The sequence below is a fragment of the Montipora capricornis genome, chromosome 2 (assembly GCF_036669925.1).
Source record: "Montipora capricornis isolate CH-2021 chromosome 2, ASM3666992v2, whole genome shotgun sequence".
NCBI classification, from domain to species: Eukaryota; Metazoa; Cnidaria; class Anthozoa; order Scleractinia; family Acroporidae; genus Montipora; species Montipora capricornis.
This window is the reverse complement of record NC_090884.1, coordinates 62,924,260-62,946,836: the sequence shown is the minus strand read 5'-3', so window position 1 is coordinate 62,946,836 and position 22,577 is coordinate 62,924,260. Positions and strand designations below refer to the sequence as shown.

Sequence of the window (22,577 nt, the reverse complement as noted above, 5' to 3'; positions counted from 1 at the left end):
TCCCAAATGGACTCAGAAACTCGCGTGCAAACAACATTGTGGGGGGAGAGTGAGCCGCGAAAGTTCCAGGTCTGTATATTCATGTAGTGTTCCAAGGAATTTTGTGAGACACTCTAGAATTGTTCCAGCCGCTGCCTGTTGCTTGCATTGATCAGTGCATCCCTTTTGAACGCCCAATAGGCGTCTCATTACCTTTCATTCTCAATGAAAAATAGGGAAAGATGATTGAAAATTACTTCTAAGATGATTGTAAGAACTTACTTTCGCACGGTAACTGGTCAAGTTGCCCGAAAGTCATCTCGCCCGAAGTCAAGTAGCCCGGAACCAGAATCATGTTGCCCGAAATTTTATCGAGTATATAAACTTGAAGAAGAGCAACAACTTAAGTAAATCGCAAGGAATAAATTCGTAAATTGTTGTGTCCGCTAACCTATGTGATACTCAAACTACTTAGCCTGTTTTAAGGAACGTATTAAACGCTCGTTTCCTTTTCATTGAAGTCCCTCCCGCATTAATGAAAGACATAAATGTGTTTGAGGAGATTCTAATCAGGGGAGCTCAGTACAAACTAGGAGGTGTAGTGCGATGTCACAACAACCACTTTACTTGTGCTGTAACCCTACAGCACTAATGCAGCAACCCCTGCAACGGGTGACGACTGCGCGCAAAGCGCGCGTCCTCATATGTTACACCTTTACTTGTATCTATTTACTATGTAAGACTAGGTTTGTAAGGGAAAATAACACACATGTCTTTTACACCTTTTTGTTGTAGAATGTTAATTAAATGTCGTAGATTGTAGTTGTTTAGACGCGATCCCTAGGAAGATCACCATGATAAGATGCCGTAAATAAATAAAGTAGATGTGATGATGATGATTTTTTCATGGTATATGTGTCACTAAGTGTCTCAGCTGTGTGATACATAATAGGTAGTACGTCATGTAACACCTGATTAATGGTCTGCGTTGAAAGGTCCAATATGGCCGTCAACGGTGGTTTCTTCCAAAGTTGTGGAATGGGATACAGCATGATCAGTTACTGCCCCGAAACTGTTCTGGTACACTGTGCGTTTTTGTTAGCCGATAAAGAAGCTGGACTAGGGCTGGCAAAGGTGGAGAAAGGGAACTGTAGGCAAGTTATTCTCATCGTTTCTGATTCAATCAGAGAGATCACTGCAAGAAATCTCCAAGCGGATGGACACGTGCACAAGTTGCACCAAACTAAGATAAAGCAGCTGGAGTTTCAAATTCATTCCTGGGTCTTTTCCTCGTTTTTAAAAGGCATTGGCTTTCTTGATCCTGATAATTTGCCGGAAGACGATTGTTTTCACTGCCTTCCACCATTACCACCGTTTAACGTCGAGTTTTATCTGGACCTCTTGCATGAAATGGGTTGGGAAGAACTTTTGGTGGAGGTAAAGAATGTGTTTGTAGTAGACGCATATGATATTAGAGAGAAAGTAATAACAACTTTCACAAGCACAAGAGCACTAAATTGGGGACACTAACGAAACGAATTCAAATCAAATCAAACCAAATCTTGATTTTGAGTAAAGGGGAAACCTGGAGTACCCGGAATAAAACCTCTTGGAGCAGAGAAGAGAACCATCAATTCAACCCACATATGACGCCCAATCTGGGAATTGAACCCTGGGCACACTGGTGGGAGGCAAGTTCTCTCTGTGCCACCCCTGCTGCCTGTGTTGAGGAAGAAGATAACACCACAGGCACCCCAAGCTCAGTGTGAGGGAAAGCCAACAAAAATATAAGGATTTGTATGGGAATCCCGATAAACAACCTGAGAAGATCATTTTACGAAAAAATTGTCACTTAAAAAGCCTAACCTTATCGCCATTGGGCATCGCTTTAGTCAGGGGGCAGAAACCGAAAAATAAGAGTTTCGTTCAACCATCGCCGAAGAAAATGTTTGACGCCTGATTCTTATAGAGAAAGACCTCCTGATTAAGGCCAGGTAGTTCGTAAAGTTGAATTGTGGTATAGGTTTCGAGTTAAGGGGATGTTTCTTGCCCACCTCACGGCTAAGCTTGGAAAAGAGGCTACACACTCAAACGCAGTTTACATCGCTATTTCTTGGTGAAAATCAACGAGATCAGCCATTTAAGCTAAATTAACTAAATACACATTTGCTTCATTTGGAAGTTATTAAGTATGTCACGTGATTGGTCACGTGATTTTAAACGTGACCAGTAACAAATCAGTGACTATTAACAAACGTGCGTTCGCCGTTGTTTGGAAGAACAGCCTCGCAAAAACAAAACATGTATCCCTTCTTTATTAAATTAACTTTCTTTTGCTCTTTCTATCGTCTTAGCAAAGCCTTTGGGAATAAAAACTGTTTACTGTATATCACTTTTATCAGTCTAGATCTAGCTCGCAAACGAGTCTAGTCCCTTGGAGGCAAACAAACAAATCACTTGTAAATGAAAAATAAAGAAAATGTCGCCGTTACTCGTTTCTGATTTAAGATACTGCAATATTCGGATTTGTGACTATAGTATAGTCTCGTTGATGAAGAGGCCCTGATAGGAAAAGCAGAAGAATGCAGACATGCAATAACAAGGAAGGCAGATGTACATTCCAGCGTGAATGAATTCCAGCAGAAAACTACAGAGCTCCGTTCGCTTTTTCAAGATTTTAGAGCCCAGTCCAGAGCTAAGTCAAAGATGTTTTTGCTTTCTGGGAAGAGTATGGGGAAATGGTGAAGCTGCTTCTGCAATTTGTCAAAGCTGAAGGAACCGGAAATTGGGAACTACATCGGTCGAGTGTGTCAGTTATGGTCCCACATTTCTTCACGATGGATAGGCCACACTATGCGCGCTGGCTCCCTGTATACATAATGGACATGAGGCAGTTGGCCACCAAGCATCCTCAAGTTCATCAAGAATTTGCGAATGGTTATCATGCAGTTAGTCGCTCTGGTAAGCCCTTTGCCCAGGTGTGGACAGACATGGCACTGGAACAGACCATAAATGCAGACTCCAAGTCAAAAGGAGGGATAATTGGTATTTCCCAGAATCCTGGTGCACTAGATCGTTGGTTCCTCACCAGTCACGAGCGCGCGTCAGTTACTACAGCCCTTAAAAAATGTTCACGCAAGAGCACGACCATGTAGACATACACAAAGAGGTTGGCGAAAAACGGGTAGCACGCGATGAGGCTGATGTTCAGAAGCTTGTTTCATGCTTTACAACTGAACTGATGGCTAATCCTTTCACGCAAGAATCTGAGTCGTTAGTCAACTTCGCTACGGGCGTCGTCTTACCCAATGACAGAGCTGATGGTTTAATAAGAAGCACAGAAAAAGGACGCGAGCAGATGAACACCTTTGTGGAGAAACGCTTGAACACTAACCAAGTAAGCTTTTGGGATCCTATTCAAAAGCTCAAGGTGAAAAATTTCGAAAGCACAATAAGGAAAATCCAGGTAAAGGCAGTCAGTGATAAGCTGGTTACAGTTGGTGCTGATAGAGAGCTGTTTGGACGCCTTTTGATCGCCGCCAATGTGAGGCAGATTAACCTCAAAGAAGTCCTATGCTATGAGCTTTCATCTGTCCCGTTCTCCTTGGCTTATCAAGACGGCAGCTTAAGGAAGACAAACAAGAGCACCCTGGCAGCTCTTATTGAAAGCACAGTTAATGTTTGCCCACGACTCGAACCTTTTCCACGATACACCGTTCATCTTATCGATGGCATGGCTTTAGTTCAAGTACTGAAATCAGCGGGGAGTAGTACCTTTGGCGAACTAGCATCCAAGTACTTTAAAGCTATCTCCACATCACTCGCCAACTGCAAAGAAGTTCACATTGTCTTCGACCAATACTGGGATGTGTCGATAAAAGCAGGAGAACGTGCACGCAGAGGTTCCCTGAATGCTTCGTTGGAGGTTAAGATCCGCGGACCTTCTACTCCTGTACCGAAACAGTGGGAGAAGTATATTCCTAATCCGCAGAACAAGACAAATCTATGTGACTATCTATCAGAGTAGTTTTGCCTCTTAGGACGGCAGCAGCTCCCTCCTGAGACGAATCTTGTCATTGCTGGAGGATTTGAGAATGGCAGACGGGCAGTGATGCACTGCGAAGACGTAGACGTTCTGGAATCAGACCACGAAGAAGCAGACACAAGGTGAGATAAATAGGTTCTTAAGTCCAGCTATAAAGTCGAATCTCAAACGTCGATCTCAATCCAATTGAAAACATAACACCCTTTTATTAGTGCAACAACATGATATAATCATTAATTAAATGTGTATTATTGTTCGACAGGTTACTGCTGCATGCTAAGTATGTTGCAGATACCTATCCAGCGTGTCGTATTGTCTTACAATCACCAGACACGGATGTTCTTGCTCTCAGCGTATCCCATTTCTCTGATATCGACTGCACTGAATTTTGGTTCAAAACTGGCGTGAAAGACCGTGTCCGTTATGTTCCAGTTCACGACGTATCGCAAGAGCTTGGCGAAAAAATGTGTCGTGCCCTTCCGGCCTTACACGCCATTACTGGATGCGACTCCACTAGCGCCCTTGCCGGGATCGGTAAGAAAAAGGGATGGCAAGTTCTATTACGCCATGAACAGCATCAAGACAGTCTAGGTCTTCTAGGTTCCGAGCGAAACCTGAGTGATGGCGTCGCCACCCAATGTGAAGCTTTCATCTGTGATCTCTACCCGAGCTCAAGGATGAAACCACGCACTGTGGATGAGTTGAGGTATTTCCTGTACAGGAAAAAAGCAGAAGAACGAGCTTCTCCCACCCACATCTGACAGCCTGCTGCAACACTTGAAAAGAGTTAACTATCAGACGTTTGTTTGGAGAAAGGCTCTGACTGCAATCCAGCATCTCCCGCAGCCCGAAAGTAATGGGTGGGTGAGGGAAGACTCCTCACTGAAGCCGGTTTACATGACAAAAGAGCCAGCCCCGAGTAGCCTTTTGGAACTGACGACTTGCACATGTCAGAGCGGGTGTCAGAGCAACTGCTCGTGTAACAACACAGGCTTATCATGTTCAGAGGCATGTTATTGCATGGCCAGCAGTGACATGTGTAGAAATCCGCACGGAGTTCTGTTAGACTTCATTTCTGATTCTGATTCCGAGGACTCTGATTCAGAGTGAGAACAATAATTCTCGTTGTTGTCATTTGTACTATAGTCACAAATCCGAATATTGCAGTATCTTAAATCAGAAACGAGTAACGGCGACATTTTCTTTATTTTTCATTTACAAGTGATTTGTTTGTTTGCCTCCAAGGGACTACACTCGTTTGCGAGCTAGATCTAGACTGATAAAAGTGATATACAGTAAACAGCTTTTATTCCCAAAGGCTTTGCTAAGACGATAGAAAGAGCAAAAGAAAGTTAATTTAATAAAGAAGGGATACATGTTTTGTTTTTGCGAGGCTGTTCTTCCAAACAACGGCGAACGCACGTTTGTTAATAGTCACTGATTTGTTACTGGTCACGTTTAAAATCACGCGACCAATCACGTGACATACTTAATAACTTCCAAATGAAGCAAATGTGTATTTAGTGAATTTAGCTTAAATGGCTGATTTCGTTGATTTTCACCAAGAAATAGCGATGTAAACAGCGTTTGAGTGTGTAGCCTCGTTTCCATGCGGAGCCGTGAGGTGGGCAAGAAAACATCCCGTTAACTCGAAACCTATATCACAATTCAACTTTACGAACTACCTGGCCTTAATCAGGAGGTCTTTCTCTATAAGAATCAGGCGGCAAACATTTTCTGTGGCGATGGTTGAACGAAACTCTTATTTTTCGGTTTCTGCTCCCTGACTACTTCCTTCCTGTGTGGTGTTTTTCCAGATTTGACGCAAATAGACCTTTTTGCAGATACGGCAGCCATTTTGATTTCTATTGTTTTGAAAGACATTATGGGATGCTCAGCGGTCAAAGTAATATGTATTTGCCCCCTGGGCATCCCATAATAGCTATGTAAAACAAGAGAAATCAAAATGACCGCCATATCTGCAAAAAGGTCTAGAGCCATAATTCATCAGTTCCTCAGTTGTCAATGGTTATAGTAAACCTTTCTTCAAAGAAAAGAAAGAAGTAAAAAATGGAAGAGGATATATCTTGATTTCTTCAATTTTTCAGACACACTGGTAATAAAACAAAGAGGAATCAAAACTGAAAAAAAAAGCAGGCCAATACATGCCCTTTAATAATAATAAAGTATTCTCATTTGTCTCATGATGTGGTCACTTGTGATGTAGATCACAACGTTTCGACTGCATACTGCTAGTCTTCATCAGGCGATGAGGTCAACTGGTTACGCGTCACCTTTTAAGCAGGATGCTCCACTGTGATTGGTTGGTTTTCAGCAATGCATTCGCATTAGGATGTAAAAAGGATTTCTTTGTCAAACAAAAATATTAAAGAATGTAGCATGTTTGTATAAAAAATTAAGGTTCATCCATGTTTTAATTGACAGGGCCTCTGCACATCTGGTTTGGAAAATATAACATCACCTCTTGAAGAAATCATTAACTGTGTTTCCCAAAGACCTAGCTTCAAAGACCTGTTGTTGTTCAATAAACTTATTTGCTCATTACTTTTGAGGGGAAAAGAACATTCAGCATCTGACATTCAAGACACAAACCTAGATTATGCACCTCTGTCTTGTGGAATTATGCTGCTGATACGAGGTGTAAGAAACCTTGCTAAGGATTATTCATGCTGGCCTGAGGGACAGGAGGATATATTAAAAAGTGTTATTGACTTTACATTTGAAACTCTTATTGTCTTGAGCAAGATGGATTTTTTACTTAAAACAAATGAAAATAATCTGTCTTCATTTTATGCAGAGACAACTACGAACCCGTCCTCTAATATGAAATCACATCATTGTGATCATATAGAGATGGCTCATTCTGATGTCATTTCAGCTAGAGTTGTTTCTAGTATGGATCTTCTTTATCAACTTATTGTGAATGACTGGAAGGCAACAATGCACTGGACCCGTACAGAAGTGTGCAATGTGGCCGTTGATCTGGTAGATTGTAGTTCATGGCATTCATTACATAAATGGATAGTGAAAGTTTATTCAGTTTCCTGCTGGCTTGTTTCTCACCCCCTTGATAGCACATCATTGGAACAGGCTACAGAGCTTCAAACTGGCTTTCAACAATATTTAAAAATCTACTCTGTGAAGGCAGATCTTGTGTGGATGGGGGAACTTGGAACAGGAGATATGATAGACTTAAAAGAATGTTGTATCAAAGAGGAGTTCATCCCTCCATTTGGTGAGTAATTAAATGAAAAATATCAGTAGCATAGTTTGCATTAACGTACTCTAGATAGGGAGATTAAAAAGCTCACGTTTCAACCATTAGGTCCTCCTCAGGGTAAAACTATTTTTTTAAGTGACATGTATTTAGCGTGAAAGCACAAAGGATGCTGTGTAGAAGGAATATTGGTTTTGAGGGGGGTGGAGAAAACTAACCTGTGATAAAAAAAGATATGAAGGTTTTAATTTTGCCTTCTGAAAAAGCTTTCAAAAAGTTATTTTATGCTCAAGGTAAAGGAAAGTGTGAGTCACAACTGAAGGACAAGATGTTTCGAGAAATCTTTTCTGATTGGTAAATAAACTAGAATAAAAGTTCACAATAATGCAGGGTTAACTTAGGCCCAGGAGCAGGGAATAGAACCAGCAAAGTTAACCTGCATATTCTGAACACAGGACACACATGGGTGAGGCTCAGGTACCAAGCTTGCTTTCCTACTTGTCACTAGGTGTAAAAGGAAATCTATTTTTAAATGGAGACACTAATAGAGCGCTAATAGAGAACACTGTAAACTGAAATCAACAATTAACTCAAATCAAGGCAAGTGTTGGTTTTTTAATTAATCAAGTTCCTGCTTTTGTCTGTGCATATTTTAAGTTATAATGCATCAAGTAATAATTGGGATTGGCAGCCAAGTAGAAATTATTATCACTGGATGCATTAATGGATGAAGAGCCACCTCATGGAAATGCTGTTAATAATAATAATAATAATAATAATAATAATAATAATAATAATAATAATAATAATAATAAAGGCTGCACACTACAATAATAATAATAATAATAATAATAATGATAATCACTTTATTTGCATAATAATAATAATATTAATATTATCATTATAATAATATTAATATTATTAATATTATTATTATTATTATTATTATTATTACAGTTGTGAATGTTGGCTTCTTGATTGTTCAACATGACATCTTTTCTTCACGTTTCAGATTCTGTGGATTTGTTACTGTTTCAGCCAGAATCCACAAGGGAGCAATTTGACTTCTACTTGCAACAAGTCAATAATCATTTAGATGGTTACAAGGAGTGCTTTGATTGGCTTCTAAGTGCAGAAGAGTTTCACCAAGAACCTTCTTGGTTGGAATGCATGAGAAATCATTCCATCCAACTAAGTGATATTCAACATGTGCTTAAAATGATTGATATTATATACATGCAAAGACAGCAGCTTTGCTCTGGTGATGAATCGTCAGATGTTGTTTACAGTGGCATAAAGGAGGTGAAAAAAATATGTGTAAATGTAACTACATTTGTTTGTTAATGGAAGTACTCTGAGTAACCGAGCTAATTCACAGGCAGTCTTCAATCAATAACATACATTTCCACTCTGTCTTATTCCAGACAATAATAATTAAGAAATATTGTTCCACGATCATGCATTGGATGTGAGGTGATAGTCATAGCCAACAAGGGGTGATGTGCCAAGTTGGCACTATAGTATTGTTTTGTTAAAAATGCCTGCAAATTATGGATGTCTTCTCTACTTTATTTTGTGTAAATGATGTGTACAGTTAGTAATGATGATTTGTTGAGTTTGGTATACGTGTAGTTGCTCATATCTCATGGTACTAATTGCTCATATACACGTTCGTATTTTGAACAAGTTTTATAGCTCTTTGACGTAACGTGTTAAAATAAATGATTGATTGATTGATTGATTGATGATGGCTACCGGTATTAGCCAATCAAAACTGTAGATGACTTAGTTTTTAATAATAATTATTATATTATACTGGATAATGGGGGTCGGTTCAATGGTGAAAACCGGGTTAATGATCTGAAACACAGTAAGAACCTCAACTGATAGGAGCCAACAGGTAGATATTAACAAAGTTTTCACTGGAGATAAATCCAACCAATAGTCAGAGCAACAGTTGATCCTGATGTGATGTCATGCAGAGGTGATGCCTTAACCACTGGACTGTGCTCATCTTTTTCTTTCCCTCCCTCTTCTTGTGTTTGTAGCAGTTTTGGAGCAAGAAAAGTAAAAAGTTTTTCATTCAGCCACCATCGAAAAGGAATCTTTGTATGTTCAACTGCAATTCTGCAAAAAAAAAGAATATTAGTAATTTGAAGAGGGGAGCTGCAGAACCTCTGCCTATATCCTTTAATATCTCTCTCTTCTTTCATGTTTTGTTTTGCCAATTTCACCTTCTCACTCTATCCTTTTTTTTTCACCGATAATCCTCTTACAGCATAGACATTGCCAAACTAGTTTACTTGTTGCTGTATTTATTCGTGTTTGGCTAGACTTTGACATCATATAGAAGAAGAAATTAACAAGTTATTGTATTACTGTAAGTTAAGCATGAGAAAAACCCACATTGTTATATCATTATATCATGTTTTCTGTTGCTCTTTTGGCGATCAGTGTTCATAATTTTATAAAAATGCTAAAAAGGGGGCTTAAAACTGATCTAAACTTAAAAAGGTTTCCCAAATTTTCGAGCCGTATCTCTGGTTCTTCTTCGGGGGACAATGAATCTAAAATTCAAAAATCACTGCTTCTTATTTTGACTCCCAAGAGATCTAAACAGCGGCACATATGCCCTTGGGAACTCCATTCTTTCATTCACAGAGTTTTTATCAATGTTTGAGTGTAAAGACTCCAGAAAAATTCTGCGCTTGTAATTAGTTTCATTCCTTTCAAGAATTTGGCCGTAGCGTGGATGGATGTTGTGCGTGGTTCTTTCGGCATGTTGTCGGATTGCTAACTCTTTACTCGCGGCAAGCGCAGGGTCATGTTCCACTCTCCTCAAAGCCCAACACCGTTTGCTCTCACCAATGTAGGAGAAATTGTCCCCCGAAGAAGAACCAGAGATACGGTTCGAAAATTTGGGAAACCTTTTTAAGTTTAGATCAGTTTTAAGCCCCCTTTTTTTAAATAAGCATTTTTATAAAATCATATTTTCTGTTGTAACCTAAATAAAATCAAACAATATACTACAGTAACAATGTTATCATTCTCATAATTTTCACTTAGCAGTACCGGTAGTTAAGAAAATTTCATAAACACAATAAAAAATGAAAAAATGAGGCAATAAACTCCAACATGCAACCCAAAGTACCGGTAGGCTATAGGCAAAAATGCCATGAAAACTTAAGTGCCAACTGGTCAATGCTTCAGGCCAAAAGTGAGGACAATTTGATGAAACAAGCCATCTTTTTCCTTCCGTGTTTTTATCCTCTTGCAGTCCATTTTACTGGTTTCTTGTAATTGCATAACTTAAGCACCCTTTGTTGCTGAAAATTGTAAATAATTAATTATTAGCAGAGCTCTGTGCAACGAAGGCGTATGCATGGAGCACCATGGGTAAGAAAATATGGTGATTCATCTGTGAAAAATTTGGTTTTGGTCACAGTACGACCACATCACCGTATGACTGTCCACCCCTTCATGTATACCAATGTTGAACTCCAGCGTTTTTTGGCGGGAACATCTTTGATATTGGACATCCCTGTTTTGGTTAATTGACATCTGTCAAAACAAGGTATCTGCTAAGCAGTATCACATGACCATATCACAGGCTCAAGTTTAAAACTCGTCAAGGTCAGCTGTTTCTTTTTTTTAAGTTGACCGCTGACAAAGTGCTGGTTTGCGATTGGATTTCAGGCTCAAGCCAGGTAACCTTGTAAGAATAAATAACACGGGAGCTTCGCTTTTAGGCTTGGCTAAATCTATATGAGTATTATGAATGCACTCTCACAAGTGTCTTGAGTCTTGTTCTCTTGAAGCCCCTCATTTGATGATTTGTTTTAATATTGTTTCAGATTTTGTTGAGTTTGTTCCCCACCTTAAGCTGTTCTGCTCAGCAACAGATTATAGAATATGCTTTCTTTATGAATTCAACATCAAAATGTCCTGATGATGAGGACTCCCTGTTCTTTCATCCTCACTTCGTCAAACAAGAATGGACGTCATTTCAGCAGGATCTTATTATAGTCTTTAACAAACTCCTGGATATCAGCACTGAAAATCAGCTGCAGTCTGCAGTGTTAGGGTTGGCAAGAGCTTTTCTGGTATCACCACACCAAACTCTAAAGAAAGCTATCCATGACGGAGTGAAAAGCATGGGACATTCACAATCCATCTGTACTGTAAGTGATGACAATCTGAAATTTCTCTCTGTTGAACGGAATTGCAGTCATTTGTATTGGCAGACATACCCTAACCCCTCTCTCATTCCCCTTCCACACTGTACGCTGATAAGCTTATTGACTTGGAAGGTAGCAAAACTATATTTTCCAAACCCAGCAGGTCTCCCAGTAACAAAATTAAAGAAGGAATCATTTCATTTTAGTAAATTTCTACTTTGCAAATTTATGCAAATAAACTAATATAACGGTGAAACTGTAAGTACTTTGCTTACAGTAATCTTTATTATTTTCCTTGTATTTTTTTGCAATAGGTGTTGCGAAAGTTGCCTGTTGTGACTTTGCTTAAGTCTAATGCATCATCTTCCTCTCAAACACTTTTGTGTCAAGCAATCAAATCAGAAGCAATGACTGCAACATCCAGACAGCTAGAAAGCAATCTGCTTAATATGATTTCTTTGATGTTATCTGTAAGTATTCTTAGACAAACAAGCCTGGCTGCATGCAGTGTGGACATGTTTTAGTTTTAGTTCACAAACCACATCCTGGGTAGCATGAACATTTGGTTTTTGTCAAACGTATTGCTAAAATTAACTCTGTCACTCTAAGAAAGACTTTTAAGCTGATGTTTTAATTGTTCAGAGCAAAGGGCTTAACTTCTCAAGACATTGGCTCTGAAACCTTTCTGATAGTAATTAATTTGACTCGTTTGATAAACCAAATTATTGCGTTTCACATACATACATACATACATACATACATACATACATACATACATAAACTTTATTCAAGTGTCTATAACTATTTAGCTCTTAGCTAAGAGCTAATTGGGGACACTTAATTAAAATTGATCAATAAAATTAAGATTAAGATTAAAAAGATAAAATTGATAGATACATGTAAAGATTTACAAATTTAAATACAGTTAACGATTAACTGTAAAAAGAGTTAATTATTTACAATGCTACTAACATTACTAATTTATTTTAACATATAAATAATTTAAAATGGAATTAAATCAGAAGTTATCGTCAGGACTGGCACACTTGACAATTACAGCTCCCTTCCAATAATCCTTTTATGTCCATACCTCGGATTGCGTGTTTAAATGCTTCAAGGCTCGTTTTTTGACGTAAGTTAATGTTTATTTTACTCCATAAATACGGTCCTAAATATCGGATACTATGTTTGCCATATTTTGTAGTGTTTACCCTAGGGATAGAAAAATCCTTGTTACGTAAATTGTATTTACTACCTACTACTACCTACTACTACCTACTACTACCTACTACTACCTACTACTACCTACTACTACCTACTACTACCTACCTACTACCACTCCCTACCGATGCAGTGCCACAGTTTCTTTAGAAACTAATGCCTTTATATCTTGGGTACAATTGAAAAGAAGGAGGGTAGGGATGGACTCAATTAAAAACTGTAGACAAATTAAATTTTTTGAAAATCACACAAATTGTCTTTGTCTCCAAAAAAAGAGAGTGCCTGGTTGACCACTGACTGACTGCCAAATATGGAGATCTGGACCAGGTTTCACAAAGCTTTGTTAGTGTTAAGCAGTGTCCTTTACCATGACAGCCAAGATATTTTGATATTACTTTTGGTTGGTGTCAGCATGAGCCATGCTTTAAGAAACTTATCCCAGGCCTGTTCTTTTTTATACAAACCATGGTTTTGGCATTGTATCACCACAAACCTTTTTTTTAATTTTAAGGGACTTTACTAAATTCATTCTTATTAATAATGATTTTGAGAAACATCGGAAATTTAACATTATATCACTAGTTTTTACATGTCTACATTACTAAATTATTGTTATTTTTGTCACTGATTTGTACCCCAAACAATTCCTATGTTTCTTGTTAAGTATTAGATTAGCCTGTTCCAGGCTCTCAGATAGTCGAGAAAATGAAAAGAACTGCATGTGAAAAGCGAGTGGGGGCTTGGGTCGAGGCGAGGCGGGAGAGCCTGTAAGCATCTCTTTAAATTCTTCATTCTGGTATACCAGCTCCTGGTATACCCTCTGATTGGTCAATTTTGACAATTTACATCAACACTTTCGTCATCATTTTGATTCACGCGCGGAGCACGAAAGAAAGAGGTCAACTCTGTCGCCGAGTGTCTTAAAGTATTCCCAAACGTACAAGCCATCAGATTCGAGCAAAAGTTGTGTCTGTTCAACTTTAATTAGTCGAAAAAACGATCCGTTTGCAATGCTTCCAACTGGTTTTGGTAAAAGAATAAATTTACAGTTACTGCCGCGCGTTGCGAAAGCGCTTCAATGTTGTGATACGACATCTCTCCACACCGCTTACAATATAGCATCACCGGGTACGATATATAGTTGGCATTTGACACAACTATTATGTCCCCTGCATGCCACAATTGTTAGCATTCAACGGCGCTCTCTGAAACTCTGACGAACGATATTTTTGTTATTCTTTCTTATGCAAATACTTGGCTGCGTATTCGAATTCACCAGCTAGGGTCAATTAAATTTCTGCCTTCATCGCCTTCGAAAAAATGAGAGCAAAAAAAAAAACAAAAAATTTACGGAAAACAGGCTTGTATTTCCGTTGTACGTCTTAAAGCTTTAAAAGATCAAGCGATTTTCAGGAAGTGAAGGTGATGGCTACGTGTCTGTATACTGCAAATGCAATTGAAGCCATCCACGTGAAATATCAATCTTTCACATTCATTGTCGGTTGTCCTGATGCATCAGAGCTGAAGTTTATTGATGAGACCATCTTATCATCTAGGCCAGAAACTTCAATGTACGGGTTTATGTTTTACTTGTAAAAGTCAAAAGAGCGACGTGAACTCGCAGCATTCTAACTGGTCGTGTCTTTTGGTCGAATTTGCTAAATCTCCCGTCGGTGATTTCCTTGATACTCGTTCCCGGTTGCTTTGACAATGCCCTCGTTCGCTAGTCAAGCTATTCTCCCAAACGTGCCTTAACTTCTGGTGAATGTACTCGAACAAGCTAGAATTAACGCATTACCTTTGAACAACAATAAAAGAATCGCACTTGAACTCGCGTGGGACCATACAATGCCGCCCTTTTTTAACACTTTGACATTGACATTTTGACATGCGAAAGGTTATTTGCAAAGTGGGCGGAATGAGGAATTTAAAGAGATGCTTACAGGCTCTCCCACCTCGCCTCGACCCAAGCCCCCACTCGCTTTTCACACGCAGTTCTTTTCGTTTTCTCGACTATCTGAGAGCCTGGAACGGGCTAGTATTAGATGGGCTTCAAGGGAAGCTTATAGGTGCTATTATTTTTTTACTTCTTTTGTCAAGTTTTTAAGTAGTAATTAAGTAATTACAGAAACCCATAAGGGTTGAAATGTGTAACACACGTTCACAGCTTCCGAATATTCAGTGCAAACTGATTGGTTGAATGTTTCAGTGCTAAGTACCATATTTGGAAACCTCTCGCTCTTGTTGTTCCAAATATGGTACTTAGGAAATTGAATATTCAGAAGCTTGTTTCCTAGCACACAAGGGGCCGTTACACGTTTTGACCCTTATGGGTTTCTGGTAATTAGTAACTTAGGATTGAATAAAATACATCATTAACATTTTGTTTACCTCTCTTTGTTTAGGAAGGTTCCAGTGAATCATTACCGCTTCTCAGTCTACAAGAGTTGATGGAAACAACTGTTCTTTGTTTTCTGAATAACATGAATTTACAAGGCCACATTCCTACCTCACTTGCTGTGAAGCTTCTCAATACCTCAATGACAGCTGTCAAACCCCATGACAAAGTCCATCAAAAGTTCCTGAAGAAACATTTGTTAGCCATCATTCTTTGCTTGTGTGAACTGCTTAATGAGTGTACTGCATACTGGGATGGCTTAGCCCCAATTCACTCTCTGTCAGATATGGAGGAGCTTAGAGAACTGGAGTTGAATGCACTTGACAGTAACATCAAGTTGTGTTGTGATGTTCTTGAGACGAGTCCTTCATTTTCGAGGAGTGTTGAGTGGCTTTTGAAAAGGGTGAAAAGCTGCTATGGTAATTATTGCATTATAACTGTCTTGTTTATGTTTCTTGATAAGCAAATAATACTGGAATTAGCAGAGGTACCATCACAAAGTGGCTCTTCAAAAATTTTTCTTTTTGCCGTCAGGTTGGACTATTCCTCTTTATTTGAGACGCCTTTTAAGTGCAGCTTATGTAACCTGCAAGATACCAGTCCCTTGCTGTCTTTTGGACGTATGTGATGACACAGGGGAGGAGTGGGTGGCTGACAAAGACTTGCCCTATGGTAAATATCACAAGCACTCTTTACAGCTACTTTTAGACCTATTATAACTAAATTATGTATTTAGTGTTTTTGTTATAATAATACTAAATCTTGGCCCAAACCCTAATCAATCAAAAGTGCTCTGCTAATTCGGGATTAAATTGAAATGATGATAATGGATAATGGTTGGATGATAGACTCACATCTTTCAATTTTTTACTTTTGGTTATTTGATTTGCTTCTTTTGGCAACTTTTTACTTGCTAGGAAATGAGGATGTTTTTACAGTGATTTTTGAGTATTGTCGAGTTTCTGAATCAACCCTCCAATCAATTCTGGGAAGCCTTCTCCTTAACAGACTCAGTTACATTTGTCAAGACATCAGGAAACATGTTGTAGTCAGTATGGCTCAGGTAACAATGGTTAACAATATAAGGAGTTGTCTGAGAATTACTATTGCAGTTAAGTAGCCAACTACAGCAATTTGGGGGCTGGTCTTTCATATGCGTGTTCCGAAATAATAATTTAATGTAAGCAAAAGAACAAAGTAAAGATAACAATACATAATTAGGGGAGTCAGGGTGGCTTAGTGGTTATCTATTGGGCCTCCCAGCACTGCGAGTCAGGGTTCAATTCTGGCCTCGGCCAGCATGTGGGCTGAGTTTCAGTCGATCTCAACCTGACTCGAGGGTTTTTCTCCGGGTACTCCGGTTTTCCTCCCTCATCAAAATCGACTCACAGCTAATTAACATCTAGCTGTGGTGCTGTGCTCCGACATCAAACATGGACTGTATAGCGGCAGCCAGAGGCGCCTTTGTATGCTTTCAGCCCGATGTCGTGGGCCGTGTCCTTCGCAATTCATTCCTCGACTGCAAGTAAGGTTGATTAGCACTAGCAATATTTATTTATATATTTATATTTAAGGCCCAATCGGAATAAGAATGGTTCTTTTGTCCTCCACCATCTTTGTTCAGTATATGAAAGTCTATCCAATTTGAAAAAGGTGAGGAAAAAAACTAGCTTAAAAGGGACTGAAGCCTTGGCTTGGTATGCATCAGTTGTTTTGCTGTCTGTCTTAACCTTTATTGATGTCATGAGAAAGATAATGGGGTTTTAGGGTGCAACGTATCCGGTCATTTCACCCACACAGGGATTGCACTCACTTTATTAGGTTGATTTGCCTACACATGTGAAGTAACCATATTTAATCAATTATAGCCTTTGTGGCCTGAAATAGTTTCTCAGTTATTTCTTCTTGTTTGAAGTGGCTTACAACAGTTTTCCAAAGGAAAATGTCAAGATTTTGAAATCTGTGAAATTGAAGCAAAAGGGTGTTTCTTCTGAAGTGCTAGTCTCTGCAATTGATGTAAAATGTAATATTACCTAACAAATTAGGTAATGCAAATTGGGGGAAAATGATACATATAGTGACCGAGCTCCTGGAGGGGAGGTTGGAAACTAGACATTTTGAAGGCATTTTTCTCAAAACCAAGCCATACGACCAGGTTAAAATTCTGGGAATTAGTAACAATATGAAGACGAAACCGTCAACAATTTTTAAATACGAGCCATTTGACAGTTTTTCATTTATTATCAAAATAGACGAAAATCGACGTTTTTGACCGTTTGCAATAAAGCTGTCTGACAGATTAAAATATCTATTTCTATACATGATTATTTTTCTCGCTGAGGAATTTTCCTGAAATTTTAAGGTGGTGTCATACGGCTAGTTTTTGAGAAAAATGCCTTTGAAATGTCTAGTTTTCAGTCCCCTCTCCAAGAGCTCGGTCACCATATTTAGCATTTTCCCCTAATTTGTATGTACTTGATGGGTAAAATTACATTTTACATCAATTGCAGCGACTAACACTTCAGAAGATACATCCTTTGCTTTAATTTTACATATTTCAAAATCTTGATCTTTTTCTTCGTGAAACTGTAGTATGAACCCACCATAAACAGCTGGATTAAGGAAAGGTAAGGGAACTTAAGGGGATCCCTGAAGTCTCAGTATAATTGTTGCGGAACAACAGGCACTTCTTTAATCAGTGCATATTCTTTTAAAATGAGCAAGTCTGGTAAGAAAAAGAAAAGCGCCCAGGAAATGAGCAGTTTCCTTTTTGGACCTCTATCCTTATAAGTTGAGCTATAAAAAATTTGTATAGGACTTCGTATGAACGCCAATACATTTTGTGATTTATGGGCACCAGTGATATTTTGAAAGTTCCGGAAATGGAAAGGAAAGGAAAGGAAAGGACCTTTGTTAAAGTGTCTCGTCGTTCTAGCGCTGGAGCACTAATTGGCGACACTGTAAACTGAAATCAACAAATTACTGAACACAAATCAAATCAAATGTTGGTTTTTGAGGAGAGGGGAAATCGGAGTACCCGGAGAAAAACCTTTTGGAGCAGAGTAGAGAACCAACAAACTCAGCCACATATGACGCTGAGTCTGGGAATCGAACCCGGGCCACATTAATGGAAGGTGAGTGCTCTCACCACTTAGCCGGCCCCGCACAACTTTCATAACATCATGAGCGACCGCAAATCACGAAATGCTCGAGCAAAGGCGTACGATCGTTGTGTTTCCGTAGCAACTTCCGATCAGAAACGCGATATTCTGTTGAGTATAGAATAATTCATGTTACGGTGTATAGCCAGTGAAACTTGTCCTTTTTATCATTTTAGATTCTTCCTCATTGTACCCGGAAAGAGTGGACAAGGATCCTCGATTTGTGCATGTATCTTACAAGGCGAAATATTTTGGAGGTATTGGGTTCTTTTTTGGTGTTGTCAGATACTTGTTCATTACAACAATAAGGGAGAACACGAATTTCAAAAAGTCATTAATAATTCATGTGCCTGACAGCCTATTAAAGCACCGATAAAACGTCACATGTATAAGCTTTATATCCTGATAAAACACTCCTCGGTAGTATTCTTTATATAAAGAATACTAATACGGCATAGCTTGTTTTTCTTGTATGCTAATATTGTCCTCTCGCAAGAGACACGCTTTTTGTGGAATGGTTTTGAAGCCGTTCAAAAAACTCGCAGCACGTGTTTTATCGGGTCGAAAAACACTCGGCTACGCCTCATGTTTTTAAACCCCGATAAAACACTGCTGTTCCTTTTTTAAACATTACGTAAACTATAAGAGACTAGACTGAAGATGGAAATGGACTTAACTGTTTGGCTTTGGTTTTTGATGCCTTTGTTCGATGCTACCACGAACGTTAAGCAAATGAGAAATCCACGAATTAGAGGTATGTTTGAGTATACTTTTGCATTTTTTTTCTTTCTAGGTTAGCTTCCCAGCTGCTTCTTTTGTCCTAGCAAACGACAAAGTTCAAGGTAAATTGCTACTGGAAAAGAGTAGTTGCGCCTTTTTATGATATTTGTGCCAGTTTTGTAAAGTAGTGTACGCTCAACTTGCTCGAAACGTCAAATCTCCATTTTCAACTATAGGGCTTGTGTTATTGTTAGGGTTATGGGAACTTGATCCTTGCTTTACGAGTAAGGTTAGGTGCAAAGTCTCGCCGGAGCAGGGTTACCTCGTGGAAATTGATCAGACGCTTTTGAAAAGCGTAGCATATAACAGTAGGCACTATTGTTATTCAATGACTTGGAAATAAGAGACCCTGTATTCAGTAGTTTAGTCCTGTTTCGCCCTCTCGTGATATAATGCACTCATTACTCGTTTTCGTTCGTGATCCTCCTGGATTGACACCAGTTGGATTGTTATTCGGCCATTTATGTTCACCCTCACGTAAAGGTTACGTCAACCCCGAATTCTAGCTGCTCGATCAGGCCTTGATTTTTAGATGATGAATTTGAAGGCCTTTAAAAGCATTTTCTTTTTCACAGAAGTGAGTCGTATTTGTACCTTGCTCTTGGACATGCTGAAGACCCTTAGCAGTCCCTTGTGTTCATCATGGGCCACCCCTCTTGTGTGGGGTTACGTGATTAGACATTACATCTCGGTTCTAAAGGACATAGTGGACGAAAGTGTGAGTGCTTCTATGCAGCTTTCGTTTCTCTCCTTGTACTACCATTACCACATCCATTCTATCTTAGTTGTATCAGTCGGTGTAGACTGCGGAAAACGACTTTGCTTCCTAATTAGTATTCTTTCATCTCATGCTTTGTACGCACTCGAATGGATTTAAAAACGCAATATCTTTTCCTTCAGTTTGGCCCCTATGCCTCCTACAGCTTGCACGTATTAATTAATCGTTATCACAAGGCTCCGTTTTATGCCACAGACAGAGCCGTTTAAGTGCCTATGCTATTCAAGATAGGTGTTATAAATGCAGTATTTTCACAAAGCTGTTCCAGTTTCTCAGCATTCTGAGATGATGTTGCTGGGGCGTTTATACTTTTTATCAGAACACGACTCTTACAAAGCTTTCAAGGATGTTTTTTTTTACACATTACATCTCGATTCTAAAGGACATAGTGTTTCTTTTTTGAACTGGTCCATTGCAAGTTTACTAAATCTTGTATATCGCAATATTAACTCGATTTTAAGCATTCTCAGTAGTATCGAGAATTATTTATTCCAAATTTATTCTAACTTGTTTTTTTTTCCTTAGACTGATGTTGCAGTAACATTGATGTTGTTTGCGCATGTGTGTCATGCTATGACCTTTGTACCCGCAGACTGCGATGATCATTTGTTCATTTTGGCCTTGGATTTGGTTTCCAAACCTTCCAGATTAGATAATGACGTCACTGAACTGTTAAAGCTGTCGATCAACAGCTTATCGTCAGACGTGTACAAAACTGCACTGCTCCAGAAACTGTACTTGTAGGCCTTTGTATTTATACCATTGCGAAAGACTTTGGGAGTATCTTGCTGAATAAACGGAAAAGTTAGTCATAGGTCCACAGCTCTCACGATTTCCGTTTATGATAATGATACAACCATTGGGCATATTATTGGTTTGATCTCCCTATGGCTTTCAGAAGAAAACCTAGATAGCAAAAAGAAAACGCGGTGCAGAGAGAACTTCAAAGCATTCGTGATAATGGGAATCGTTTGATAGAAAATTTAGAGTATTGTAATTTTATTTGGAAAAACACTGTGGCGTAAAACTTGCGGACGAGCTACAAAACCTTCCAAATTGTGCAGCACGGGTCCTAACTGTCTCAGACTAATACGCTGACGCACGCTATCTCAAACTTCCTTACCACTCCAACCATAGGGCTTTTTCAGGGCCAATGAAACACAATCCACGAAACGACAGAGCACAACAACAACGAAAACTGTCAAGAATCCCAACTGGCCGAAGGCAAACCAGTTGGCTATTTACCAGTGCGTCTGAGAAGTTGAACTGGGGACTACCAGGAACAAATTCAACAAGTGGTCTGAACGAGTCGACCCTAAACCCGGGATATCCGGATCTCAAGGCAAGCGCCCTAACCACTGGGCCTCACTGCCTCCTCGCATAACATAACAATATGTTGCCTATCAATACACCAGAGTTATAAGTGAAGCCGCAAAAATCTCGAACAAAAAATAATTTATTTTTCAACGTGACTCTCTCAATCCCTACGAAATGTTTCATTCAATATTAAATTATTCATGTATTTATGCCACCGTTGTTCCACCAATTGCAAAGCTCCTCCAACTCCTACATTAACCACAAACAACCCACAATTCCTCAGTTCGCTCTGAGTCTCTGACAAAGGGCTAACACTTGGCCTGTGTAGCTGGCAGGATTGTCAGTGCGGGAGGCAAATAACGAGCGGCTAAGCCGCACCTTCCCGCGCCAACAATCCCGCCAGACAAATGAGACACGAGATTCATGGGAAGCAGCTTTTTAAACAAAATTAACAAATATAATAACTGCAATTTGAAGTAGTATGTAATTTAGATTTTGATATTTTGTACTTGAATGAATATTACCGTGCCTAAATCAAGATAATAATATAAATTAATAATAACTTTGATATTTACCCAGGAAGCTCCACTCAGCTGAAAGTGGTTTTCAGTGAAGTCCTGCATCCGATCGAATCGGAATTTAGAAATGTTGGTTTTTGAGGAGAGAAGGGGAAAACCGGAGAACCAGGAGAAAAACTTCCGGCAAGCACCTTCAACATCCGTTCGATTTTGTTGAATGATGTTGATTGCTGGGGTGGACAAAGGGTTTCAACACATCATCAACATTTGATAGTCAACAAGCTTCACGAGAAGCCTGGTGTTCAGTACCAGACTGCAGTCGCAGTTGTTACTATGGACACGGGTATGGATACGTCATGGAGAGACCGCCCAACAACTTCATTCATCATTTGCCAAAACAAGAAGCGTTAATTTCCCATAACTTGCAATAATCGTAGATTACAGTGCGACGCCTTGGGGCCTTAGGCACCTCTATCGGTACCCATAAGACATCTTAATCATTTTACTCCTGGACTGAGTTACGAGGAGTTAATTTCTCACCCTAAATTATTTGTGGACGAAATCCTGTGGTGTTTTCATTGAAATGAAACTTCTGATTCTTTCTCCATTCGTTAGCAATCATCCTTTCAAATTTCAGATATTTTTTTGGCGACGTGACGAAAGGTCAACAGATTACGCGGGCAAGTTTCGGCATTGAGTTATGCAATGATAGATGGCAAACATATTATTTTCACAAAATTCCTCCGCAAAGTATCCTCTCAGAAAACAAGAATAACATCAAAGCTTATTCTACGCAAAAAGTAGGTTTTGGAAGTAATTTTGACAGTGAAAAACACGTTTCCGACCGAAGGTTTGATTACACCACGTTAAATACTAACATAAAATGAGATAAAATATCATAAAAGTTGACTCTGGCTAGAAAAGAAGAATAACTTGGACGTTTCGGTTACTCCTGTAACCTTCT

At 39.1% G+C, this 22,577-nt stretch overlaps 1 protein-coding gene and 1 pseudogene across 1 annotated transcript; both read left to right on the top strand.

The window, feature by feature from the left end:
- Positions 1-920: 920 nt before the first annotated feature.
- LOC138030679 (uncharacterized) lies at positions 921-20,592 on the top strand. The gene is made up of 12 exons (XM_068878564.1): positions 921-1,416; positions 6,470-7,280; positions 8,275-8,564; positions 11,117-11,443; positions 11,755-11,910; positions 15,067-15,478; positions 15,594-15,731; positions 15,977-16,122; positions 18,397-18,477; positions 19,014-19,062; positions 19,576-19,718; positions 20,304-20,592. Exons 1-12 carry the CDS (start codon positions 958-960, stop codon positions 20,520-20,522), a joined length of 3,231 nt encoding a protein of 1,076 aa, XP_068734665.1. The 5' UTR covers positions 921-957; the 3' UTR covers positions 20,523-20,592.
- LOC138031862 (uncharacterized) lies at positions 4,091-5,134 on the top strand (annotated as a pseudogene).
- Positions 20,593-22,577: the final 1,985 nt, after the last annotated feature.

Excerpts from the sequence above, each read along its gene's own strand:
- LOC138030679 (XM_068878564.1), top strand. The coding sequence starts at position 958 with ATGGTCTGCGTTGAAAGGTCCAATATGGCCGTCAACGGTGGTTTCTTC. Across the intron at positions 1,417-6,469 it reads GGGAAGAACTTTTGGTGGAG|GGCCTCTGCACATCTGGTTT; the intron begins GTAAAGAATGTG and ends TTTAATTGACAG. Across the intron at positions 8,565-11,116 it reads TTTACAGTGGCATAAAGGAG|ATTTTGTTGAGTTTGTTCCC; the intron begins GTGAAAAAAATA and ends ATATTGTTTCAG.